The sequence below is a fragment of the Culicoides brevitarsis genome, chromosome 1 (genome assembly GCF_036172545.1).
Source record: "Culicoides brevitarsis isolate CSIRO-B50_1 chromosome 1, AGI_CSIRO_Cbre_v1, whole genome shotgun sequence".
Lineage (NCBI taxonomy): Eukaryota > Metazoa > Arthropoda > Insecta > Diptera > Ceratopogonidae > Culicoides > Culicoides brevitarsis.
Window position 1 is genome coordinate 43,139,399 of NC_087085.1, and position 21,391 is coordinate 43,160,789.

A 21,391-nucleotide genomic window follows, 5' to 3' on the forward strand; every position below is an offset into this window, starting at 1 on the left:
TTTTGAATATTTATTAACTTTTAGCTTTGAAATCCATCAAAAATTGGTTGAAAAGTGACTTGAGAAAAAAAGTACGATTTTTGCTCTTCATATGATAAAATCGTACTTTTTTTTATTTGATCGAAAATCGATCAGATATCAATGGAAATCAACTTTAGAATGAATATTTATTAACTTTTAGCTTTGAAACCCATCAAAAATTGGTTGAAAAGTGACTTGAGAAAAAAAGTACGATTTTTGCTCTTCATATGATAAAATCGTACTTTTTTTTATTTGATCGAAAATCGATCAGATATCAATGGAAATTAACTTTAAAATGAATATTTATTAACTTTTAGCTTTGAAATCCATCAAAAGTTGGTTGAAAAGTGACTTGAGAAAAAAAGTACGATTTTTGCTCCTCATATGATAAAATCGTACTTTTTTTTATTTGATCGAAAATCGATCAGATATCAATGGAAATTAACTTTAGAATGAATATTTATTAACTTTTAGCTTTGAAACCCATCAAAAATTGGTTGAAAATTGACTTGAGAAAAAAAGTACGATTTTTGCTCCTCATATGATAAAATCGTACTTTTTTTATTTGATCAAAAATCGATCAGATATCAATGGAAATTAACTTTAAAATGAATATTTATTAACTTTTAGCTTTAAAAAACATCAAAAATATATATATTTTTTTTAAATGAAAGATATTTTTTAATTTTCGCTACAAACATTACTTTTTATTTATTTTATTTTTTTTTTTTATTAATAATAATAATAATTAATAATTATATTCATTCAATTTTTAAAGAAAAGAAAAAAAAAATATTAATAAATTTATTGTACATTATTTTTTTTATAAAATAATAATTATTAAAATAATTTTTTTGTTAAATATATATGATGATGATGATATTATGGTTACTTTATGGTCCTTAATATTTTTTTTTGTATTAAAATTAAAAATAATTAATTATTAATTAATTAATTTAAAATAAAAATAAAATATACATTTTTATTTTTTTTTTCTTTTCTATAAATACAAAAACCTGTATAAAATCCTTCGAAACCTTGGTTGGATTAAAATATTTTAAAATTAAAAAATTGGTTCTCATCCGTCACATTTTCTCAGAAAAGGGATTTTCTTTTAAAACATACAGATAAAATTCAGTGCTTACTTTTTTGGTGTGAATGATTTTTTTTAATTATTATTAATTAATTTTTTTTTTATCAAACATGTTTAAATAACAAATACAAGAAAATTGAGAATTTTTATAGGTTTTCAGAGGAATAAATGTATTTTCCTAATAATATATACTACATAATAATTATATTTTTAGATCAAATTTTTTATACGCGTCAATATATATTTTTTTTAAATATTTTTTTATTATATTGTATATAAATAGAGTGAAGCGTATTCATTTGCTATTTATTTATTTTTTTATTCATTTATTGTGTTTCTATCTTTTTTTAAATATATATTTTAGTCCTAGATTATCATTTTTTTATTATTTATTGTACAGTACATGTTGAAGATATATTCATTCATCATCATTTTTTTATAATTTTTTTCAAACATAAAATGGGATGTCATTAAAAAGTCCTTAAAATTTATTTTCTGAGTCTATATGTATATTAATATGGCTTAATTGTATTTTTTTAATAGAAAAATTGGAAAACTATGAAAATATTGGTGATTGAGTTGTTTGTTATTTATGTTTCTTGGGCATTTTTTTTTTTTCTAAAAAATAATAATAAATAAAAATAATAAAATTTAAAAAAAAAATAATAAAAAATATAAAATTTTTTTTTTTTTTATTTTTTATTATTATTTTTTTAAATAATAATAAATAAATAAATAAAAAATATAAATTTTTAATTTTTCTTTATTATTTAATATTTTATTATTATTATTCAATAAAAAAATTTTAAATAAAAAAAAAACAAATTTTTTTAAAAAATAAAAGAAATTTATTTGGAAAATAAAAAAAACAGTAAGGCAATTTTTGAACATTAATTAAATATTATTGATAGAAAATTATTAAAAATAAGTACAATTTAGAAAAAAAAAGAAAATTTATGTTAAACATTATTAATTTGGATAAATTGAAAGACAGGTTTGTTACATAAATTTTTAGATCGAATAAAATAATAAAAAATTTTTTTTTTACAAAACTTTAACGGACGAAAGATTTTTCGTTCAAAGGCAATCAAATAGACAATTAACATGTATTTTTCTGTATCATATATCTTGTTACTATTTTAATAATAATTAATTATTTTTCTTACATGTTTGTGTGTTTTTGTGTGAATTCCCTTCTAATTATGCAACAATAACATTTTTTCCTTAACCTTTCATGTTAAATTATTTTCTATTAATATTTAATGCATGGTGTAGAAAAAATTTTTGTGACCTGCTCGAATATGATCTTTTTCTTATTACATTTAATGTACATATGTGTTTATCAAAATATATGAACGTCCAAAAGTTTTCAAATTTTAGACTATTTTTTATTGCTCGTAATATCTTAGACCTTTGTCATATTTTTTTTATTTATTATTTATTATGTAACTTCATTTCTCGCTATTTTTTATTTTTTTATTAACATTGATTTCATTTTTTAGTAAGTTTTTTTACGTTTGTTGATAAAAGAAATTAGCAATTTTTTTTTGGTGTGTTGATGACGACGACACAGAACCGTACGAATTTGTTAAATTTTTTTGTCCAAAATGCAAAATTTTTTAATGATGACTGAGCATATTTTTTTGACGACGCGATTTTTTCTTTCGTATTACAAGTTAAATGATTGTTTGATTGGGTGGTTATGAGACAAAATGTAAAATAATAAAAAAAAAAATTTTTTGGAGATTTTAGCACAAATCCGGTTCTGGTTCGTCATTGTTCTCAATAACTGCTGGCGGCACTTCGGCTTCTCGAGCTTCGATTTTTTTGATCAGGTTCTCGTATGGTTTGTTGTGAAGGAAACAAACTAAAATCACGGTCATATTATCTCCTCCAAGGCCACCCATCTGTGATAATAAAAAAAAGTTTTAATAGAATTTTTTAATTTTTTTTCTTATCAATGGATTTTTTTAAAGAATTTATTTTTTTGTCTCAGAAATTATTATTATTTTTGTTAAAAATGTTTTTTTAATTAAATTTTTTTAATTATTTTCATTTCATGATTTGTTTTTGGCAATTTTAAAATAAATTTACAATAAAAATAAATTAATTTATTAATAATTTTTTTGTATAAAAAAAATAAATTAAAATAAAATGAAAATATTAAAATTAAAAAAAAAATTAAAAATTTAAATTGATTTATTTAAAGTTTAATTTTAATTTATTTAAAATTAATTTAAATTTAAAACGAAAATTTTTTTTTTATTTTTGAAAGCTAATGAATATATTTTTTAATAAAAATCAAAAAAAAAATTATGCTTATTATTAAAAAAAAAATAATGAAAAATATTGTTTATTAAACAAAATTCGAAAAATAAACTTAAAAAAAAATTATAAAAAAATAAATTAATTTTTTATTTACTTTTTAATGATTTTTGAAAGTTAAAATATTTAAAATAAATTATTGAATTTTTTTCAGATATTTTTTGAAACATTTAATTTTTCATTGAAATTTAATTTACTTTTTTTATTTTTTAATATTTTAAAAATTATCAAAAATTTAAATTTAATGAAACAATTTAAAATAATAATATTTCAAAAATTGTCAATATTTCAAAATTTGTACAAAAAATATTTATATTTTTTTTTTTAATTTTTACTCTTTCAAATTCCTGTATTTGATATGATTTTTGACGAATTTTGTATATTAAAGAATTTAAAAATTTTTATTTTTGAAAGTTTTTTATGAAATAGAAAAAAATATTAATTAAATGAATATTTTGAGAAAAAAATAAATAAAAAATTTAAATTAATTTAAATAAATTTTAAATAAATAAAAATTATTATATTTCAAAAATTTTCTAAATTTGTAAAAAAATTATTTTATTATTTTTTTTTTTAAATTTTAATCTTTCAAATTCTTGTATTTTTTAAATTTTATTTGAGAAGATTTTTGGTAAATTTATTTTATTTTATTTTTTTTTTAAATTTTTCATAAAATAAAAAAAAATTAATTAAATAAATATTTTGAGCAAAAAAAAAATTTTTGTGACAAAAAAAAATAAATTCTTAAAAAAATGAATAAATTTTAATCTTACTTGACAATCAGGCGCAAGACACTTTGTCATGAGATTCTCGCAAATCTCCTCCGGATAGTTCCCCAGCTGAATTTGGCTCTGCACGAAAGTCAGCACTTCCTCATTCGACATAACATCCCAAATGCCGTCGCATGCCAGCACTAAAAACTCCCAATCTTCCGTGATTTCTCGCCTTTCGACGTCAGGATATGCTGCAAAGCCACAAAAAAAAAAATGTTATTATTGGTCATCATTCATGGCAAGTGTCATGCAAGTGATTATTATTAAGAAATTTTTTATTCATGGCACAACAGACGTCGACGTCGCTGTGTATATTTATAAATAAAGTAAGCTCATCAAAAATTGATAAGATTACACGAAGACACGTAGAGTGAAATGCCATCTCCGTACATTTTATGGAAAAATATAATAAATTAGAGGCTCACCTGTCACTATCTGTTCTTGCGGCGTCTTATCAGCATTCCGTTTGAACGTAAAGTCACCCAAGGCCCGCGACAATGCGAGATTCCCGTTCACGCGATTGAACTCGACCCAGCCGCCGCCTTCGCAAATTCGTCGCGACTCTTCCTCGTTATTTGGCTTGTGATCGTGACTCAGCACCTCGAGTTTGCCATTTATCGAGGCGATGGCACGCGAGTCTCCCGCATTCGCGCAATACAATTGATTGTCCTTTATGAGCACGGAAACGGCGGTACTGCCTGCCATGACGTCCTTCAGCGACTCTTCTTGCAACATTGCCTCGTCGATGGCGAGATAACCTTTTTTCAGGGCTTCCTCGATGTTATCCGGGTACTCGGGCTGCTTCAGAATGAATTTGTGCAGGTTTTTACCCGCATACTGTGCGACACTCGCCCCTCCATGCCCGTCAAAACACCCGAAGAAGGCAGCTTCCGGATCGTCGGGCAGCGATAAAATACTAAAAAATGAAAAAAAATTAAAATTTTTGATTTTTTATGAGATTTTGCGACATTTACTGAGTATGTGAGTCCTCCATATTAACACGCCATCCCTGCATACAACTCGATCCGACACGATAACTATCATTCTGGCAATAAGCTGACTCTTTTGTGGTAATTGGCTCGCCAAGTGTTTGTCCCATCTTGCTGTTTTGCGTCTATCGTGATCCAAAAATGTCTAAAAACGCGATTTTTCCCCGTCGAATGTCTCAAAGGAACCAAAAAACGAATAAAATCCAAATACAAAAACAAACAAAACTCGTTGATGCTGCTGAATTTGCTGCTCTGCCCGTGTCAATTTTGCCAAACGTCAAGTTTTTTAGTTTTGCGGAGCGGAAATTATAAAAAAATGTAAAAATGAAATAAAAAAAATTCAAGTTTTCTTCACCTCCACGTAATTTCAATTAATAATTTCTCGAGTTCAAGTCTTGTCTCGGTGTGTCACTTGATCATATTCTTCGTCTTTAACTTTTGTGCCCACAATTAGATTATTTTATATTGTTATTATTAAATTATCAATGAAATTGAGCACTGATAAACTGATAAATCGTGAATATTACAAGGAAAATACGCACACATAAGAAAAAGCGCAGGTTGTTCGATACTCTTTACTCGTTTGACAACTGAAACATGAACAAAAGTTGCGTGCGAATGGCGTTTCGGTCTGCGATGGGTGTCAGCTTTGCGGTACGTGGCAGTTATTTTTATTGAAATGTGACTTGTTATTAATATTTTCTAAAAAAAAGAAAAATATCATAGAAAATATATTTAAAAAAATTAATTCTTAATTAAAAATATTTAGAATTATTTAATAAAAATATTTTTTTACATATTTTAAATGAAATATATATATGATAATATATAAAAAAAAAAATATTTTTATTAAATAACTCAAATATAATATAATAAAATATAATATATTATAATATAATACATATATACTTTTCATTATATTATATTTACATGATTATTTTTAATTAATTAATTAAATAATAATTATTAATTAAATTAATTATTTTATTAATTATTATATTAAATTTAAAAATTAATGTTAGTAATTAAAATATAAAAAATTTTAATAATTATGTTTTTTTCATTATTTGACTTGAAGTTAAAAATCTTTTATCTAAATAAAAAAAAATAAAAATTCGATTTTAATAAGATAAAAAAATATTTTGTACAAAATTCAATTATTTTTAAAAATATTATAATAAATAATTTATATAAAAAATATATTTTAAAAATAATAAAATTAAAATATTTTTTAAATTGTTGGTCAATTTTTTTAAAAAATTTAATAAATATTAAACATTGCTATATAAAAAATATATGCTTATATAAAAAAAATTATTTTTTAAATTCTGCCTTTTTTTAATTTTTATATAAAAGAAGTTTAAAAGATTTTTTTTAAATAATTGAATTTTGTACAAAAATTTTTTTATATTTAAATTATTTGTTACTTAAAAATTAATTAAAAATTATTTTTATTAATTTTCAAAAACACTTTTTGTATCTTTTATTAATTTTTTTAATTTTTTTTTTTTAAAATACAATTAACTTCATTTTTACATAATTGAACATATTTTGAAATATACATATATTTTGTCCCTATAAATTAATATTAAAAGTATCTATGGAATAATAAAAAGAAATAGTTAAATAAAATATTAATTAAAAATATTATTTAAAAAATTAAAAAAAAAAAATAATTTATTAAAAATTTGTATTTTTAAAATGTAATTTTTTATTCATTGAATTTAGTTTAATTATTTAAAAATTAGTTATATATAAAAAAAAATAAAATTAGACTTTTAAAATTATTTTTTTTTTATTTAAAAATAATTTAACAAATTAACTAAAATTAATAATAATTTAATATTAATTAAATTTTTAAAAAATCCCTTAATTTTATTTAAATAAAAAATATTATTTTTTAAAAATTAATGAAAAAATTTTTTTTTTTTTTTAAAATTAATTTTTTTTATTATTTTATAATTTTTTAAAATTATTTTTTTATTATTTTTTAAATTTTTGAGAAAAAAAATATTTTTTTATTTAAATATGAACTTAACTCTTAAATTCCTTTTAATATTTTAAAACACATCACAAAACCATACCATTCACCTTCGCTGTTTCCCATACCGCAACATCAACACATTTCTACCCGTACGGTATTGTCCCATTTAACAGCTTTCAAAAAAATCCGTAAATTAAATAATTTTCTCACAAAATTCCCTAAAATCCAAAAATTATTCTTCAATTATTAAAATTTGAATTATTTTTAATAATCCTTCGCATCAATTGCCCCAAACTATTCGCAAGAAACATTGATTGGTTGTTTCCGCGCAGCAAAAAATGACTCATTCATTTGTTTACAAAACATAGATGGCATAGCAAAGTGCAGCACTCACATCAGCTGGCTTTGAAAAATACAGAGAAAAAAGAAAAACAAAAATCGTCCATCTCATTCTGTGTTTGGAGTTACATAAGAAAGGTCTTTGTTTTGATTCTCTCCTCGATCGAGACTTGATTAAAATAAATATATTTATTTTGTGTACGCTGGTCTATAGCAACATATAGAAAGTACAAAAAAAAATAAAAATAAGGAAAATATTATTTTTTTTTATTTTCGTGTAAAAAACTTACCTTCGAAAAAAAGGAAAAAAAAATTTTTGGGCGACATTTTAAAAAAAAAAAATTTTTTTTTTGTACAAATTTGTGCAAATTTAAAGAAAAAAAAGAGATAAGTGAATCGCAGAGTGAAATAAAAATATTTTTCGTCGTCAAATAAAGAAAGAGACTTGAAAACAAAAAAACAAAATGGCAGAAGTTGAATCTGTCTCGCCAGTTCCATCGACAAGTAATTTACTGAATAATCCCCTCATTCCGACGACAATTACGGCGGAAATTCGTGTCGAGCCACAAAGTAGCTCAACCACGTCGTCGTCGTCGAGTTCTGGCACATCGACCACATCGTCTGTTGCTCCAAATAACAACAACAACAACAACAATAACAGTATGCAGGAAACGCAGGCGAACACAGCTGACACAGACGAGCCCGAGCCGAAACGCAAGAAACTCGACACAAGCTCGTCGCACAGCAAATCCAGCAAAGTATCGAGCAAAATTGTCGAGAAGCTCGAGGCTCGTCTCGGCGGCATCTTGTGCTGCGCCGTTTGTCTTGATTTACCGCGGACGGCAATGTATCAGGTAAAATTCTCTCTTTCCTTATCAAAAAAAAATTTTTTTTCTCAATATGTCTGATTTTTTCGTCGTCGTCGTACGATCCACGCCCTTGTGTGTGTGTTGTCCCCTCACGTTTCCTGTATGCGAGTGTACGATTGAGTGACTTGGCGTACACTAAAAAATTGTTAGAGAACAAATTATTGCATCATCATGAAAATTTTTTTTTTTCGTACAACCTTGAACAACTAGTTTGTGTGGTATTCATTGTGTAAAAATTTGTAGCTGCATATTTATTTTATTATTTTTTGTGTTTGAACATTAAATCAAGTTGCCACTGGTAACAACGAAAATTTTTTGTTAGAAGAACGTAAAAATTAGATATTCCAAGGTAAAATCGTCATCTGAAGCGTTCACAGCTTTTGTTTTGGTTTTTATTTTTATCATTTTCATTTATGTACCGTGTCTTCCTTTAATTTTTTTTTTTTATATTTTATTTTATATTTTTTTAATTTATTTTATTTTTTATTTATTTATTTTTAAATAAATAATAAATTAATTTAATAAATTTTCATCATTAAATTATTTTAATAAAATTATTTTTTTTTACTTTTTAATTATTTATTTTTAAATTTTTATTTTATTTTTAAAATTTATTTAATATTTTTTTATTTATTTATAAAATAATTAATTAAAAAATAAAATAAAAATTAATAGATAATAATATTTTTTTTAATTTTCTATTTTTTAATGAACAATAAAAATATTTAATTAAATTAATTAATAAATAAATAAAAAATAATTAATTAAAAAAATAAAAATAAAATAAATAATAATAAATAATTTTAATATTTTTGATAAATCAGCTGAATTATTAATATTTAGAATAAATAAATATTTTATTTAATTTTTAAAATTTTATTTATTTTAATTTATTTATAATTCAATTGTTTTTTCAAAAATATTAAAATTATCTATTTATTTTTATTTTTTTAATTAATTATTTTTTTATTTATTAAATTATTTTTATCATTAAAAAAGAAAATATTTCTTCTTTATTTATTTATTTTTACTTGATTTTGAAACAAAAAATTATTAATTAAAAAATTATTTTTTTTTACAAAATATTATTTACAATTTATTTTTAATTTTTTTAATGAATAAATATTTATTTTTGTTAATTTGATTATTTCTAACAAAAATAATTTTTAACAAAAAAAATTAAAATAATTTTTTAAATAATTTTTTTTTAATTGTTTAATAAAAAAAATATATTTTTCATTGATTTTGTTTAAAAAATATTAAAAACAATTAATTTTTAATATATATTTTTTTAAAATATTTTTTGTTAATTTATTTATTTTGACTTAAATTTATTTTTTATTTTTAATATTTTTTTTTTATTTTAAATAAATTATAAAAATTTTTACATTTATTTTTTTTCAATATAAAAAATTTAAAAAAAAATATGATAAAAAAAATAATTTAAAAAAACCAAAAAATTAATAAAACTGATTGTTTATTTACTTTTTAAAAAACAATTAAATAGGTATTTAATAAAAAATAAAAGCATGTACCAAAAAAATAAATAATTAAAAAAATATATAAATATTTACAAAATTTTAGAAAAATTAATTAATTTTTTTTTTTTATAAAAATAAACAAAAAAAAATATTTTAAAAAATTAGAGGAAATAAATAAAATTGAAAAAATGAAGATTCAGGAAAAAATTGAGTGAACACATGGTATTATGCATGTATATGTGTGAGAGTGTAACACAACACAATAGTTCATGATTAAATTAAATAATAACAGATGATTGTGAGTTAAGACATTCTCATCATAAAATATGTTGCTGCGACGAATATTCAAAACCAAAAAAAAAATCATGACCCAGTTGTTTTGTGATGCATTTTTTTTACTATTTAACTTTTTTTTTCATCAAATAAATAGGTGTTCCCTATTTTACACGGAAATGCGCAGAAAATAGTTGATTTCTTCTGTACGACATACGTACCGTACCGTACGCTTTGTTGTAATTTTTATCAATATTCAACCGATTTTAAGCAAAATTAGGATGATCTCATGAAATTTTTTTTATATTTTTTTTCTTGACATTCTTCTCTTGACACGCAAGAAGAAGCAGAAAAATAAACAAGGAAGAATTGCTACGTCGTACCGTATGTCGTACCGTACGTAAGTTATATAAATAAAAATCTAACAAAAATCTTCAATGAAATCCCTTTTATTGCGCAGCAAATTATTTTGATGTATAATTTACCTACTCGTGTGGTATATAAGACACTTTTACACTCACAAATGAAACTAAAGCTGTATGTGTGTGTACGGTACGTACGGTACGTATGTAATATATCAATAATAACAATATTATAAATAAAGCCCTGAATCGAGTCTATGAAGTTATTGATTTTTTTACGACGAAACCCCAATCTAAGCGAGGCAGGTTGCGAAAAATTGTACGACTTCTTGCTGCTGATCCCTTGAATAGCGAAAGAAATGCAGTAACGGTATAAACTGCTGTTGTTCAGGTGTTCATGCGAATAAAAAACTGGCTTTTCGACAAGGCTATCATTTACTATTCGTTTACTACGTAATTTGTCGAAAGCCTACTTTTGCATTCTCTTTTGATTTTTTTTTATTTTTTACAAAGATACCTAAAGAAAAAAAAATAACACGCAATATATATAAAAAAAATATATATATATATGAAAAAAAGACGAAAAAGAAGAAGAAGTTGAAGAAATGCGTTTGTTTATCAATACAGCTGTTTTCTGACGTCGACGCAGTAACACAAAATACGAAATTCTTTGTTGTTTGTTATTATTGCCATCCTCGTCGTTCGTCTCGTACCGTAATAGCAAAAATTATTTTTTTCTCTCTCTCATCGCATCGCGTTAACTTATGTTTTGTTATGATTGTTATATGTGTGCCATTGTACAAAAGTTACATTATTTTATGCTTTCGTGGATGAGTGAATGTGTGTGAGTAGTTTTTAATTTTATTTTGTTATTTTTTTTTTGGGTGAGCCTGTATTGGTTCAATAACCCTCCCATTAGAGTTTCCGTCGTTGTGTTGGATTTTCTGTGTGTGGAATTGGACAACAGATGATTTTTGTTTAGGAAAAAAAATATGAGATTTCCTATAAGAATGGTAATTGCGTCTATTTTTAAAAGAATTTATCGTGTTGAGGATTGATGAAATGAAGAAGTTAAATAAAAATAAAAATACTCATGGGTAATTAACTGGCGAGACGAAATTTTAATGGTTGTTTAAATAGTTTTTGATTGGTTTCTGTTTAGATAAGAAAATTTAATGGGAATTTTGTCACTTTATAATTATTTTTTTTTAATTATATTTTTCTAATAAAAATTTATTTTATAAAATAATTAAATATTTTTGTAAAAATAATATTTTATCAAAAAAAATATAATAAAATTAATTTTTCGTGTAAAAAAAAATAAATATAATTTTTTTTTTATTTTATTTAATATTTTAAAAATTTTTATATTAAATTTATTAAAATAAAAAAAAAAAAAAAAAAATAAATTAATTATATTTAATTTAAAAATTTACGAAAAATATTAATTAATAAAATATTAAATAATAAAATATTAAAAAAAAAATTTATATTTAAATTTAAAAAAAAGTAACTTTTCATATAAAAATATTATATATACTTTTGTTAAAATTAATTTTTTAAAATTCTCATAAAAATTTTTAAAATATTAAATTTAACCAAAAAAAATTATTTTTATTTTTTTTCCATGAAAAATTAAATTTTTATTTTTTTAAATTTAATTCTAAATTAATCTTAAATTTTAAATAATTTTTTAATTTAAAAATTAATTTTAAAATTAATAATAAATTTAATTTAAATAATTTTAAAATACTTTATATAAATTTAAAAATAATTTTAAAAAAATAAAATTATATCAATAAATCCTTTTTGACAAGAAAACCTTACAACTTGAAAACAAAACTGCAAAAATTCCATCAAATTACAATTAATAACAAATTGCCAAGTAATTAAAGCCACATTATTGCATAGCACATAGAAAACATTCCCGCACGTTTGTTTCGCTCACCTTGATAATGATAATGAAAAAAAAACACAAACTCAAGCAAAAGAATTTGCTGACGTTGTTAATCATTCATTTTTTTTTTTGCAATATAACTGCAATGCATCAATTCATTGTTGTTTGTTGAAAAGCGTTCATTAAACATTATTCATCGCTTTTTTTGTTGTATTTTTATTAACGATCGTCGTCACACATCACAGGAACTATTCATGCAACTGTTCAAGCAGAAAATGATTTTTTATGTTAAATTTGCAGACAATTTTTTAAAAAAGTTTTTTGAGACAGTCAACTTCCTATTTTTCTGTGAAATATTTGAAAAAAAAAAATATATTAAATGAAAATTGAAAAAAAGATGAAATAATAATTAATAGAAAAATAATTAATTTAAAATAATCAAATAATTTTTTTTATTTAATTTTTATTTAAAATGATACAAAAATTTTAAATTAAATTTAAAAATAAATAAAATAAAAAATTAAATAAAAAAAATAAAAAAATAAAAAAAAAAAATTTTAAAAAATAATTTTGTATAATTAAAAAAAAAAATAAAAAAAAACAAAATAAAAAAAAAAATTTGCAATTATTTTTTTTTAAATGATTTAATTTTTATTTGAATAATAATTTATTTTTAATTTAATCTAAAAAATATTTTTTCATTTTTTTTAAAAGTAAATTAAAAATTTAAAAATAATTTAAATAAATTAAATTAAAAATAAAATTATTATTAAAATAAAAAATTAAATTATTTTTAAATATTAAATATTTTTCTTTAAATAAAAAATAAATAATTTTTGAATTAAATTTTTAAAAAACTAATTTTTAATAATTTTTTTTAATAAAAAATTTTTAATTATTTTTTTTTTTAAAAAAAAAAATTTTATTTATTTTTTTTTTAATTTAATAAAAATTGTCAGAATACCTTAAAGAACACATAAGCATGACATTGATATATTTTTCCCATATCCATCTCGCAAGTCTCGCAACAACAACGATGACGTTCATTTAATTTGTTTAATGACTCTAAATTAACTCAACGTCGTTTGTAGTTGTGAACAGTTAATTTTTTGTGTTGCGAGATTCAGCTTTTTATGTCATTCTGTCAATTTAGCTGCATTCGAAAGACATATTCACACGTGTTTGAGCAAGCAGCAGCATTTTTCTCAAGTATTTCACGATGCAATCAACAATGTTGCTAAAATATTTGAGGGGAACAGAAAACATTTATTTATCTACGACGTAACAAAAACATAACTGCGTCATAACCTCATATGGCGATATTTCTACTTTTTGTTCCCTGTGATAACAAAACTGCCATTTATCGCATACGAAACGCGAGAGAAACGACATACTTTCATGTTTCTTTCACTTCGGTCGATTCCCCTTCGTTTTTTGTGCCTCTTTTGTGGCTGCTATGCTCATGTTGTTAAAACATAATGTAAACAAACAATTTTTTTCGTATCCATAAGAATCATGAAAACAGTTAAAAAATGTAGAAAAAACACGATTTGTAGGAAAAAAAGTAAAATTGAGGCTTGCTCGCATGCAATCGATTCAATTTCAGGGAATTCTTGGCTGAAAACTTGTAATTTGTTACTCAGAATTTTGATGTTTGCAGAGGTAATTATGGCGAGTCATGCTTCGTAATTACCTCGAGTGGTTAGTAGGTCATTAGGGGTTAAAACGGGTTTTGTAAAAGGCGACGCAGAGTCTTGTGACATGATTTTTTAATCGTTTTTTAAATTAAAAATTGAATAAATAATTTTTTTCATAATAAATTTGGAAGATTTTTGCTTCCAATTAAAAAAAAAATTAAAATTCTTAAAAAAAATAAATTTAAAAAAATTTTAAAAATTAAAAATAATTAAAATTTTGTTAAAATGAATAAATATATGAATAAAAATATTTTTTTTAATTAAAAAAATATTAATAAATAAATTTTTTAATTAAAAAAAATATTTTAAAAAAATCAAAAAATATTTTAAAAAATAATTTTGAACACAATTAATTTTTAAATAATTTTTACTAATTAAAAAAATAATTTTAAAAAATTAAAAAATATTTTTAAAAATAATTTTAAACAGAATAAAATTAAAAATTAATTTTAAAATTTTTTAATAAAAAAAATATTTTTAATTATTTAAAAATATAAAATAAAATTATTTTTTTAAAAATTAAATTTATTTTAATTTTTTTTATAAAAAATAAAGTTAATTTAAACAAAATTAAATTAATTAATTAAAATTAATTAAAAATAAATTCGAAAAAAAAATTAAATTGTTAAAATATTTCATCTGAAAATATTTTTTATAAATTTACTTTCAATTTAAAAAAAAAATTAGAGGACAAAAATGAACGTAAAATCATAAAAAAAAACAAAATTCATCTCAATTCAGTTAGCGGAACGTGAATTTCCATTCTAAAACTGCACAAAAAAAAAACCTTCACTATTGGACATCAAAACGTGCCTTTTTTAGCATTTTGTCTCCCAAATAACAACAAAACCGTAACAAATCCATGCAAATTTAGCACAAAAAATAAAATGCATGACGATGACAACAATAATTGCATTAACTTCAATTTTTACTTTCTAAACTGCCTTTGTGTCGACTTTTCGAGTGCAACACTTGCCGCTCGACTCTCGTTAAAAAAATATTAAAAATAATAAAAATTTATGCGAAACAAACGATCAATATTTACAAAACTGCATTTTTTTTGCACTTTAGATGTAAATTAGTGCGCACATGTTCTAATATACCTCAAGAGCGACCTTTGTACGAAAAAAAAATTACAAATACAACGAAACGCATGTGTAATTTGCATAAAAGTTAAAATATGCAGCAGAGACGTGTGTGCGAGTCGATTTCAAGTATAGATTGGAGGAAACGTGTCTATTCAGACAATAAGGCACTTTGTAATACTTTTATTTATATCGCGTCGAGGCAAGTTATTTTCGACGACAACGATCGAGAGATGGGTAAAAATATCTTTTATTTAGAAATTTTTAGAAAAGAGGAATGCGATTCTTGTCGTTTGAGCGGCAGGCACGATTAAAATACGAAAAATATGGAGAAATTTTGAATGCAATAAAAATTTGGCGTAAATCGAAGCAAAATTTTTGAATAAAATTGAATTTTATTAAAAGGTTCTTCAACTTCTTCTTTAAATTATTTTTTCATAGAAGGGGTCATTTTGATTTTTTTTTAATTTAGTAAAATAATAATTTTTTTAAAAAAATATTTATATAACAAAAAAAATATTTTTTTTTATATTTTAAAATAATTTAAAAATATTTAAATTAAATATTTTTAAAAAATTAATTAAAATTTAAAAAATTAAATTAAATTTAATAAATTAATTTAATAAAATAATTAATTAATAAAAAATATTTTTTTAATTTAATTTAAATTTACTAATTAATTTTTTAAATATTATAAACATTAATAAAAATTTATTTTTAATTATTATTATTAAAAAAATAATAATTTTTAAACTAAATGAAAATTTTTCCATTTTCTTGAATTTTTAATCTTAAAGTTACTTCTAATATTTTATAAAAATTTCTTGATTAAAAATTTGAGTTTTCACATTTTTAAAATTTATTTGTATGCAACAAAATAGCAAAAATTACTTCAAAGATTATTTAAAAAAAATTCACAATAACAAAAATAATCGCAAAGTTGCATATTAGCACGTGAGTTCGACTTTTCATAAACAATAAAAATCAGGTTTTAACTTGAAAAATTAGACAGACTGAAATTCTTGAGATAAGATAAGATCAAACTTTTAATCATCATTCATTTTAACTTTAAAAAAAAAATTAATGAGTGAAAGACTTTTTATTTAAAAATATTTTTTTCATGCACATAATGAACGGCCTACTTTTGAATTCTATTATGTATTCACATATATAATAAAAATAATAATAAATACAAAGCCGAGAGACGGTAGTTTGTTGGTTGAGTAGTTCAAACACGCGTTATCTATTTTTTTTCTGTGTCATGTATTAATATATATTTTTTGTGTTACGATGCAAGCAAGCAAAGAGTTGTAAACAAACATGAAAAAATGCGCAATTTTTCGAAACAAAATTAATGCGAATGAAAATATTTTATATAATAATAAAAAAAACAAAACAAAACAAACGATGCATTATTGTAATTAAAAAGATTATCGCGAAAGATTATTAAGTACTTATTATCAGGTGTTTTTATTATTCGAAATTTTATTATTTTGTGTTATGTATGTTTGTTGTGTCTAATTACTTTATTGTGAGGTCAGTTACTTTTTACCCCAAATTTTGAAAGAAAATTAATAATTTTTTTATATTTGCATTCAAAAAATTTTTTGAGTATTGATATTATGAAATATTTTAAATTTATTAAAATAATTATTTTAAAATAATAATAAATTTTTAAAATTTATTAATTATAATATTTTTAAATAATTTTTTTATAAAATATAATTTTAATTTTTTTCATTTTTAAAAATTTAAATTTAATATAGAAAATATTTAAATTTATTTTTTAATATCAAAAATATATTTAATTGAAAATAATTAAATAAAAAATAAATATTTTTTTATAAACATTAAATATATTTTTATTGAATTTAATTTTTAAAATTTACAGAAAGAAAATAATAAAAATTAATTAAATTTTATTTTTTTTTTTATTAATTAATTTTAATTTTAAAAAAAATAAATTTAATGAAGAATATAAATTAATTATTTATTTATTATGTTTATAAAATTTAATATTTTTATATTTTTTTAATAAATTTATTTTTTATATTAAGTATTTTAATCAATTTATATTTTAAAATTAAATTATTATAATTAAAAATTTTTTTAAAAAAAAAAAATTTTTTTTATTTTTAAAAAAATATTAAATTTAATTATTTTTTTAAGTTTTTATTGTTGTATTAATTAATTATTATTATTGTTAATAATAATTTATTATTATAATTAATAAAGTTTTAAAAATTATAAAAAAAATATATTAAAATTTTTTAAAATACTTTTTTCTATTAAAAATTAAATATTTAAGATAAATTTAATTTTTTTTTAATATCAATTTCCATTAAATTACAAAATTATTCTTAATTGCCTGTAGTGTGGGTGCCCATATATTTTTTCTGTAACATTAATACAATTTTATATTTCATATATAAAAATATCAAAAAGAATCAATCAAAAAAAAATCAAAACCAAACATTTGTGGTTTCAATATACATTCAAATAAATATCGAACAACTTCAATATATATCTTCGTAGGACGTCAAAGTCAGTCAATTTGTGCAATGCAAGTAAACTATCAATTCATGTGTTGATGTATTAGTTTTTATTTTATTTATTATTTTTTGTGTATATGAGGGTTGTCATGTATGATTACCATTGATAATGTGCAAAGGAAGTAGGTATGCCAAGTTTTTTTTTTTTTTTTTAATAAAAACTACATGTTATTGGTATTTGTAATAAATCACAGCTGATAAAAAAATGAATATATTAAAAAAAAATAAATAATAATAAATATGTTAATAGAAAAAAAAATTATGATAAGATAAATGTATGATAAATATATGTATGTTAGAATATGTCACATTTTTGGAAAAAAATTATCAAAATTTTATGTCTTTATGAATATTTAAAAAAAAATAAATAATTTATTTATTTAATAAAAAAAATTAAAAAAAAAATAAAATAATAAAAAATAAATAATAATAAAAATATATAAAAAAATGTAAAAAATATAAAAATCGAAATAAATAAAGAAATTTAATTTTTATTCTATACAAAAATAGATTGAGTCTGTTTTTCTTTAGATTTAAGTTGTCTCCTTTCATTCATCATCATTTTTATTTAAAATTATTTTTTTTATCAATTTAATTTATTTTTTATCATGATCATATATAAAAAAAAATCATACATAAAACATACATTAAAAAATGATCAGATAGGTAATTTGTTGCAATTTTATCAGAATTTCATGGAAAAATAATTATTACAATGTAAACAGAAACAAACGAACTAATGCAAAATTAAATTTTCTTTTTTTTTATTTACAACAGGTGGTAAGTTCAAAGTCGTGACTGCTTCTTGTTTATTTTTCTTTTATCTTCAGTCCATTTATGCATTTAAAAGACATTAAAATTTAGAAAGTTTTTTTTGTCAATTTTTTAATTGAATTCTATTTGTGTTTATTTACAGTGCCCAATGGGACATTTAATGTGTGCAGCTTGTTTTACACATCTCTTGGCTGATGGAAGGTAAATTTTTCAATTTTTTATTTTTTTTTTAATTTTTAATATTTTTTTTCTCGTAGATTGCGTGATCAAACCGCTACTTGCCCGAATTGTCGTGTTGAGATTTCCAAGACAAACGCCTCGCGTAATCTCGCTGTGGAAAAAGCTGTCTCCGAGTTGCCGGCACAGTGTCAATATTGCTCGAACGAGTATCCGTGCAAGTCGTTGGAGCATCACGAGCTTGCGGAATGCGACGAACGCCCAACAGATTGCAAATATTCACGTATTGGATGTCAATGGCGAGGACCCATTCATGAAGGTTAGAGTGATTTTTTTGTGAATTGAGGCGTGAAAATATTTTTTTTTTAAATTTTTTATGGAAATAGTGACAGAACACGAACAAATATGCGCTCACCCGAAAAAGACAGGAGCTGAGGTAATGACCGCATTACAGGATCGTGACGCTAAATACCGTGAAGAGAAGAAACTTTTCTTGAATTTGGTTGATTTGTTGAGCTACGAGAAAATTATCTTTAATGGTAAGAAATTTAAAGTTAAAAAATAATTAATTAATTTTAATTTTAAAAAAATTAGTAATTAATTGATTAACAAAATTATTTTTTTTAATATTTTAATTAATTTTATTTTATTAAAAAAATAATTTAAATGAATTAAAAATAAATATTTGATAATTTTTTTTATTTGTAAAAAATTAATTTAAATAATAAATTAATTTAATTAATTTATTTATTAATTATTTTTTACTTTATTAATTTTAATTTATTTTATCATTTTATTTAAAAATAAATTTTAATTAAAAAAATAATTTTAAATAATTAAAATTTAAAAATTATTTTTTTTAATTAAAATTTTTATTATTTTTTAAAATTATAAAAATTATTTTTAAAATTATTTAAAATTTCAAAAAATTATAAATTTTAAAATTAATAAATAAATTTAAATTAAAAAATAATTAAATTTATTTTTAATTTGTTTTATTAATTTATTTTATTTTTAATTAATTTAAAAAAAATTATTAAATTTAATTAAAATTAATTTATTTTTGTAAAATATTTGTTTTTAATTTTAAATTTAAAAAAAAATTAATTTTAATTTTAATAAAAAAATTAAAAAAATTTTAAATTATTTTTAAAATTATTTTAAAAAATTATTCAAAAAATTATTAATTAAAAAAATAAATTATTATTTAAACTAATTAAATTTAAATTTTTCTTACAGATTTACAATTGAAACCATACCGCACCGACGAATACGTTCACAAATTATATTACGAAACATCAAAATTCTCTGCGTTCAATCATCAGTGGGTTGTTAAGGCTACCATCAATAACAGCCAACGAGATGTCCATGAAGCGAACGAACGTCAAATCGCCTATCAATTAATCTTGAAGACAAAAACCACATGCCCGCTCGCCATACATTTCTTCGTCTTGAAGGGTCCCTTCTCCGACATGAAAGTTAATACCAAAATTTACAAGCATGATTTCAGTGACGCTGTAAGAAAATTATTTTTTTTTTAATTAAATTAAATTTTGAATAATTTTTTATTTAAAAAAAAAATAGGAAAATGAGAGCAAAAGCAGTCTGTTACCATTGCCCGATACTGCGGAATGTAACCGACATTTGGCTTCAAAAGCCATCAATTTCAGGTAAATTTCTTGAAAAAAATTAAAAATTACAAAAATTAATTAAAAATTATTTTTTTTAGACTCATCATGTTCTTGGCATCGAAATAAATGCTCTTCGAATAAATTTGGTGATGGATCTAAATTTTTGAAGTACTTTGAAAACTTTTAATTTTTATTCTTTTACAAACACAAAAAATGAACTCCCTTTACTTATAAATCTTGAAAAAAAATGAACAAAAAATAATTTTCGAATCACTTGAAATAATGATTAATATTAAAAATTAAAATAAGATTGAGGTCTGAGCAAAAATGAAAAATTTCAGACACAGAAAGAAGATCTGCTTCGTTAGCTTAAAATTTGCTGAATTCAAAGATCGTGCTACCCCCACAAATGTGGAAAATGAATATTAAGAATAATATTTTTTTTTTGTTTTTTAATCTTTAAATGTAGTGAAAAAAAAAACATAAAAAATCTTCGACGTACAAATAATATTTAAAAAAATAAATAATAATTCAGTAAAAAAATATTTTGTAATGAAAAATAAAAAAAATACAAAAATGGCTTCTTAACAGAGAAATACTTACAATTAATTTGAAATAAAAATAAAAGAAAATAATAATGCCAAAAATTTTACTTTTCATCCCGGTTATCCATAGATTCACAGAGAAAAAAAATGTAAAATTAAGATTAATTAATAATATTGTGTTATTTAATAATAAATAATAATTTTACATGAAAACTTACAGATCTCAAGTGCCCATACAAGTTTTTTTTAAAGATATATTTTAAAAATTGAATTAATTTTAAATAAAAAAATATCCGTTTTTGGTTGACAATAATCAACAAATGAAGTTTATAGCAATTTTTAATATTATAACGCGAGTCTTTCATTTGCTTTTGCAATTTTTCTTGTAAGAATTTTTCAAAATTTATTTAAAATGAAAAGAAAACTATATAATTAAAAAAATAATAATACTCGGATGTCTTCTAAATTTTTTGTCTAATAAGCTTTTTGATATAATATTATATATAAAATTATAAACTCACAAA

At 20.7% G+C, this 21,391-nt stretch overlaps 2 protein-coding genes across 3 annotated transcripts; one reads left to right on the top strand and one right to left on the bottom strand.

Annotated features, from left to right (window-relative positions):
• Nucleotides 1–1,989: 1,989 nt before the first annotated feature.
• LOC134829567 (probable protein phosphatase 2C T23F11.1) lies at nt 1,990–5,770 on the bottom strand. Of its 2 annotated transcripts, none has more exons than XM_063842719.1 (5): nt 5,557–5,770; nt 5,187–5,448; nt 4,638–5,128; nt 4,213–4,403; nt 1,990–3,021 (listed from the first exon to the last, which is right to left on the bottom strand). In XM_063842719.1, the coding sequence occupies exons 2-5, from the start codon at nt 5,309–5,311 to the stop codon at nt 2,863–2,865; spliced, it is 966 nt and encodes a 321-aa protein (XP_063698789.1). In that variant the 5' UTR covers nt 5,312–5,448; nt 5,557–5,770; the 3' UTR covers nt 1,990–2,862. The 2 variants fall into 2 exon arrangements, with proteins under 2 accessions (XP_063698789.1, XP_063698782.1); XM_063842712.1 differs by having other exon boundaries at nt 5,187–5,453.
• Nucleotides 5,771–7,653: 1,883 nt separating this feature from the next.
• LOC134835075 (zinc finger TRAF-type-containing protein 1 homolog) lies at nt 7,654–20,981 on the top strand. Its single transcript, XM_063849933.1, has 7 exons — nt 7,654–8,378; nt 18,657–18,715; nt 18,772–19,010; nt 19,078–19,230; nt 19,931–20,208; nt 20,276–20,361; nt 20,421–20,981. Exons 1-7 carry the CDS (start codon nt 7,989–7,991, stop codon nt 20,446–20,448), a joined length of 1,233 nt encoding a protein of 410 aa, XP_063706003.1. The 5' UTR covers nt 7,654–7,988; the 3' UTR covers nt 20,449–20,981.
• Nucleotides 20,982–21,391: the final 410 nt, after the last annotated feature.

Bases quoted from the DNA above. Each gene is read 5' to 3' on its own strand.
- LOC134829567 (XM_063842719.1), bottom strand. From the start codon at position 5,311: ATGGGACAAACACTTGGCGAGCCAATTACCACAAAAGAGTCAGCTTAT. The intron at 5,129-5,186 runs GTAAATGTCGCA...TTCATTTTTTAG, and splicing joins ATGGAGGACTCACATACTCA to TATTTTATCGCTGCCCGACG. The intron at 4,404-4,637 runs GTGAGCCTCTAA...GTGGCTTTGCAG, and splicing joins GCAAGAACAGATAGTGACAG to CATATCCTGACGTCGAAAGG.
- LOC134835075 (XM_063849933.1), top strand. From the start codon at position 7,989: ATGGCAGAAGTTGAATCTGTCTCGCCAGTTCCATCGACAAGTAATTTA. The intron at 8,379-18,656 runs GTAAAATTCTCT...GTTTATTTACAG, and splicing joins CGCGGACGGCAATGTATCAG to TGCCCAATGGGACATTTAAT. The intron at 20,209-20,275 runs GTAAGAAAATTA...AAAAAAAAATAG, and splicing joins AGCATGATTTCAGTGACGCT to GAAAATGAGAGCAAAAGCAG.